Source organism: Eriocheir sinensis, chromosome 28 (assembly GCF_024679095.1).
Source record: "Eriocheir sinensis breed Jianghai 21 chromosome 28, ASM2467909v1, whole genome shotgun sequence".
Taxonomy (NCBI): Eukaryota; Metazoa; Arthropoda; class Malacostraca; order Decapoda; family Varunidae; genus Eriocheir; species Eriocheir sinensis.
The window spans coordinates 5,128,016-5,134,066 of record NC_066536.1 but is presented as its reverse complement, the minus strand read 5'-3'; the positions used below and the strand labels follow the sequence as shown (position 1 = coordinate 5,134,066).

At 39.5% G+C, this 6,051-nt stretch overlaps 1 protein-coding gene across 3 annotated transcripts in view; it reads right to left on the bottom strand.

Moving 5' to 3' along the window:
• Window positions 1-4,983: 4,983 nt before the first annotated feature.
• LOC127004402 (visual pigment-like receptor peropsin) overlaps window positions 4,984-6,051 on the bottom strand; it is a 119,173-nt gene continuing 118,105 nt past the window's right edge. For all 3 annotated transcript variants that reach the window (XM_050872054.1, XM_050872057.1, XM_050872056.1), the window contains one exon: window positions 4,984-5,378. In XM_050872054.1, coding sequence (XP_050728011.1) covers window positions 5,229-5,378 — 150 coding nt within the window. In that variant the 3' untranslated portion in view covers window positions 4,984-5,228. The remainder of the gene's footprint in view (window positions 5,379-6,051) is intronic.

The window sequence follows — 6,051 nt, the reverse complement described above, 5'->3', positions numbered from 1 at the left end:
CAGACGCTGACGGCAAAACACTAACTGAGCAGTGTTGCCAGATGGTGCAGAGGAAGTTTCAGGCGAAAATTGAGAGAGAAATTCAGCAGATATAGGTAAAAAATCGGAAGACGCACTCTATAATATATATATATATATATATATATATATATATATATATATATATATATATATATATATATATATATATATATATACACACACACACACACACACACACACACATATACATACTGTATTGGTACTTGCAATATTTCTGAAATAAATTTAATTAAATTATAAAAAGTTTTATATAAGATAATTTTAATACAATAGTTGGTGAAAGATCAGAAAACAAAATACAATTTCAATTTTTTTTCAGCCAAAATGCACTGATAAAGTAAGTCAGTATACGTAGGCCATCATTTTTTTTAAAATCCTCAAAACATAATATTTATGAGCTATAAACAGTGGCGTAGCTACGGGGGGCATGGGTGGGCACGTGCCCTCCACTGGCTACTGCTGCCATGTCACCCCGTGTGGTATGGGAGCCGTGTTCCACTAGGTAGGACTGATAGAGCATACATGGAGTATTTTGAATAATTTTTACTGATGCCTTATCCTCGACCTCAAAAAAATCAATAAATAATAATCCTATGTTTGAAAGAACGAAACATGCCTTTGAGTCTCAGCTAAATCCATATACTCTCTCTTGATCACTTTAACACCAACGAACATAACTAAATTACACAAGTTACCCTTATAAATATTCTGATACCCTACAGTACTCAACACACTCCAATAATAAAATCTAATAACCTTCCATAGTCCATACAACATCAGATATATTCTTGATATTGGTCGGAATGCAAAATATGCTAGAGGAAGCCAAACTGAGTAAATTGACCGCTGGGCGGTGGTACTGGCAATGCGCAGGCGCAAGGGTCAATGCAGATCTCCGTTGCCAAATTATATTATCAAATTGAAATATATTAAAAAAATATCTCTACAAATTATTTTTAATCCCTTCCTATTTCTATCTATTTGTCTATCTATCAATCAGTAATTTTATAATTGTTTGTCAGTTTTCTTTCTATTAGCTTATCTAAATCCGTCTATATTTTAGGGATAATTTTAGATTGTTACTCTAAACACTAACCTAATGCCATTTTAGACATATGTGGAATAAAACTTTAGACATTATTTTGTAATAAGCTTGTAATTTTATTTTTTAGCGGAGGTGGTTTTGGGGAAGAGCGAAAGTAGGTGAGCGCCGTTATTTATTTATTGTTATATCACACACACACACACACACACACACAAATATATATATATATATATATATATATATATATATATATATATATATATATATATATATATATATATATATAATATGTATATCTATCTATTTATATGTATGTATATAGAGACACGCCAGTCCTCGTCGACAGACCGACTTGGTCGGCTAGATTTCGATCGCCGATAGAGTCGGTCTGTCGGCACCCTGGTACACTAACACTAACTGAGCAGTGTTGCCAGATGGTGCAAAGGCCCGTGCTCCCTCGTGCAGGAGGGAGCACTCTTTTCCCTCTTAACGGGCCGTCTACGGACAAGGGCCCGTTCCCCTAGTGATGCTAGGGGTAAATCTTTTGAATGTATGTATATATACTATTTCCCTCTTTTAAAGCCCCTCCGACTCAAGGGATCAAGCTGCATGGGGCTCTTCTTAAAGGAGGTTTAATCAAACACTTGTCTTTTATGTGTATATATAATTATCTCTTCTTCATTATACAGTACATAGGACACAGCCATATATATATATATATATATATATATATATATATATATATATATATATATATATATATATATATATATATATATATATATATATATGTATGTGTATGTGTGTGTGTGTGTGTGTGTGTGTGTGTGTGTGTGTGTGTGTGTGTGTTGTTTCCAGCAAACCCTTTAGTGTTCATGGCGTCATTTGATAGACTCAAGAGGAGATACATGAGTACATATTATGTAGTGTTCGCAAGCAAGTGTATTAAGTAATATAGACTCAACAAGGGACTGCTGCCCCGTCCTCGTGGCCAAGACCCAAGACTTGAGGACTGGATCATTCCTCTCGTTGCGGGCAAGTATACATTTTTTTTACTACCACACACCACAAGAAATTTGACCCTCAGCATAATGAGTAGACATCTCTTGCCAGTCAGAAGAATGATTCCAAGTGGCGGGTGTGTGGCCCATCCCCATGCACTCGCCGCGCTGCCCAGCCGTGGCCCGCCCCACCAGGCACTGCACACACGAGATGAGACATGTGCTTCTGACGTGGTCATAGTGAGGGCGACTGGGCGTTTACAAGGCAAGTGTGACACGCGGCATGACCCAGACAGTGAGCAACGGGCTAGCACTAGGCATGGAGGGCGGCGGCGTGGTGGGCGGCGGGCCGGAGGCAGTACCAACCTTGGTACCAACAACAGCCGAACCTACAAACAATCTTTGACTTGGCAGCTCGTCCCTGTACAGGCGACTAAAGACAATAGACATGTAGGGCTTAATACAGAGGTCATACAATTACGATATATGTTACCTTAAATCTAGCATCTAAGTTCCAGGAGTGTTTGACTTACGCATTTTGATATGAAAATATTTATCACCACTTTGCTGAAAAAACTATGTGCGTATATCTTTATTTTTATTGTAATAAGCTACTGGAGGGCATGTAGGAGGAGTGACGCGGGGCCATGAGCCGGTGTGGGCCTCTGCTGACACACGTGAGCCGGTAGTCTGTGGCAGGCACTGCTGTGTGCGCCGAGGGTAGCGGAGCGGCGACACGATAAGGGAGGGAGAGATAAGTAGATAGATAGAGATAGATAGACACAGAGTAGCCAGAAAGATATGTATATGTGTATATATATATATATATATATATATATATATATATATATATATATATATATATATGCAGTAGCTTCACTTCACCGCGAAGACGTATATATATATATATATATATATATATATATATATATATATATATATATATATATATATATATATATATATATATATATATATATATATATATATATATATATATATATATATATATATATATATATATAGAGAGAGAGAGAGAGAGAGAGAGAGAGAGAGAGAGAGAGAGAGAGAGAGAGAGAGAGAGAGAGAGAGAGAGAGAGAGAGAGAGAGAGAGAGAGAGAGAGAGAGAGAGAGAGAGAGAGAGAGAGAGAGAGAGAGAACAAAGAACTATACAAAGGAGACTCTTGCAGACACAAAGATGCTGCTTGATTGTTTTCTCCGAGGTAGGATCGTTGAGAAAAGACACGCAAGGAGAATATCATCTTTTCCATTATAAATGATTACCTTCATCCATCTCGGTTCAACAATGTTATCTGTACCAATCCTAACGAGGGACATTCCACACGCATCTCAGTTCAACGATGCACGTAACCTACGCATACGAAAGGTTCTCCGTAGCTTCACATGGCCCTCCTTACCGTCACGCGGAAATTATGAAGGTTGTTGATATGCGAATTCGATACTGTGGCCGGAGACATTATCGTACACCCGCCAGATGGCATGGTGCTGTCGGACACTCTCCCTAACAACTGTATAGCGTTTTCCTGCAAATTATAGTAATCTGGTGACGTTTCTCGCTGTGAAAGAAGTCGTGTGGCGAGGCAAGGTTCGTATTCTCATTCGCTTACGGCTCTCCCAACAAATATTTCCAAAGGCCACGGAGGAGATTATTCGGGTTCTTCTGAGTGTTTTTCATGTTCTTAGTGCAGAAGCCTTGTCAAACTCTCACTAGGCTCATAGTACTACCCATGGAAATACCTAAAACCTCTACGAAAGCCTTATCAAATATGGATCTGTGAATCCCGAAATATTTGAGCTATGGGCCCAGGTATGGTCTCCGCTCAGAGGTATAGCCATCTCTTATCCGGAAATTCACTCATGTCAGAAAACTAATTTTGACCAACCTTCTTGGACGGGTAGCCATCTCTTATCCGGGACAGAGAAATTATTTGTAAGGAACTATCATTGACTTTTCTGTTCCTGAATTCACTCACATCCACAAGAACTTCACGAGCAGCTTTCCACATTGTGTTCTTTGGCTCTGCCTTTTCTGACGAAACACTTGTACGTCTTTGTCTGTGTTTTATCCCCTCCAGACAAACAAACTTTTCCAGTAACCCGGGAACCACTTGAAGCTTCGTGCTTCCTCCTCCTTGATTGGTAGGCTCATCTGTGGTCAGGAGCCAAACATCTTACCACGTTGTATGCCAAGGACATTTGAGTTTCCCTGAAGGAGAGAAAAGTGGCAGATCCTGGTGTCTTTGCCTGTTACGAACAAAGCTTTCAGTTACTAATGATCTCTTTATCCTGTAAGTTGTCTCTAACTCTAGCTTATTGGCCTTATTCAACATTCGGCATTTATATCGTAAAAATATATTTCACCTTGCTCTACGCCTTGCATCGAACAATACTGAATCTTAAGTGTAACGGCCCTCACTGTACTCTCTGTCCAAAGCTTCTTCCTAATACAAACACTGTAGTATTATCACCTTGCAACTCTTCCAAACAATATTTTTTTTTTTATTACTTTATTATCTATTCTGGCAGTGGGAATCACGGAGTGAGCCAAACACTCCCAATCCTCTACAAACCTTACCTTCACAAGAATCTTTCTGCCTACAAATCAATACTGGTTCTGCTCTCCTTTCATCTCACGCCTCTCGATGTCATAACTGTGATTTATGTCCGCCTCGACCTCAATAATTCACATTTTCTTTCCTATTGCGTTCTTATCGTTCTTAGAAGCATTGTTTTCTCCACCATTAAACAATCAGAATCTCCAACTAAAAAATACGCAGTAATACCTCACACCTCCCTTCATTCATGCTGATAAATAATTTCAATTGAGTGTTTATTTCTTAATTAAACTTTTAAATTTGTCAATCTTTTTCTTAAACCTTTCTATATATGTTTTTTTCAGTGTATCAAATTTATTTCCCAAACCACAGTGTCTTGCTCTCGCCCTCTTCCCCTTCTCTATGTTCCTACCAGCCCGGGTGTCTATCATTATATCTGTTCTCCAGCCAGCACGTCCCCGCCTCCTCTCTCTCCCTTCTCTCTCCACTTATTCTTCCCGCCACCATCGTCATCTCGCTCATCTCCCAGCGTGGGGGCGGCAGCGGCCATCGTCCGTGAACGTGTCACTTCTGCTCCGTCATGCTCTTCGTTTCGGGCAGTTCCAGGAGCTCGGGCGGCGGCTCGCGGAAGCAGCAGGTGAGAGTGGCGACCATCCCCTTCCTCAGGCGAGGGTGCGAGTAAAAGTATATGATGGGGTTGAGCACGGGCGAGGCCTGGCGAACCAAAGTTAAATAAAGTTGAATAAATTAGGACAATCAGAAATGTATTGGTGGACACCTCTGTATTATTATCAAACTAGGTATGTATGTAGTATGGATACGGCTGATGATTATGATGTTGCAGGGTGTAGGAGAGGGAGAAAAAAAAATATTTTTCACAATCAGGATTAAACCAGACAGGAGTAATACCCAACAACCTGATTTAATAATAAAGCTTAGTTAATAACTAACATTTAATCAATGAATGAAATATGTTCATTTTTTTCTCATTATGAAAAAGTGGAAATGCTTGTCAATGTGTACAGTTGATTGTAAACGTTAATATGGTTCATAAAGGACGAAGGGGCACGCTTTTTTATAACATGGGTAAATTCGTGATTAATTTAATTAATTTTCAAATTTTATTCCAACCAAATAGTGCCTCGCTGCAAACACGGGAAAGGTTCAGACTCATCATGGGGTGCTGAAATTCTCATTCTTGTTTCTGTCCCAGTATGTGGCAAGTTTCTTTAGTCCTGCGTTCTTTAATAAGAACTACTTTATCACCGAAGCAGCCCTACATGTGCTGCTGCTTCACTATGGATTATGGATTCAGGCAGCAAGGCATGTCATGAAAGACACAGCCGATTACAAACCAAGGTTGCCTCCTCGTTGACAGAAAACAATA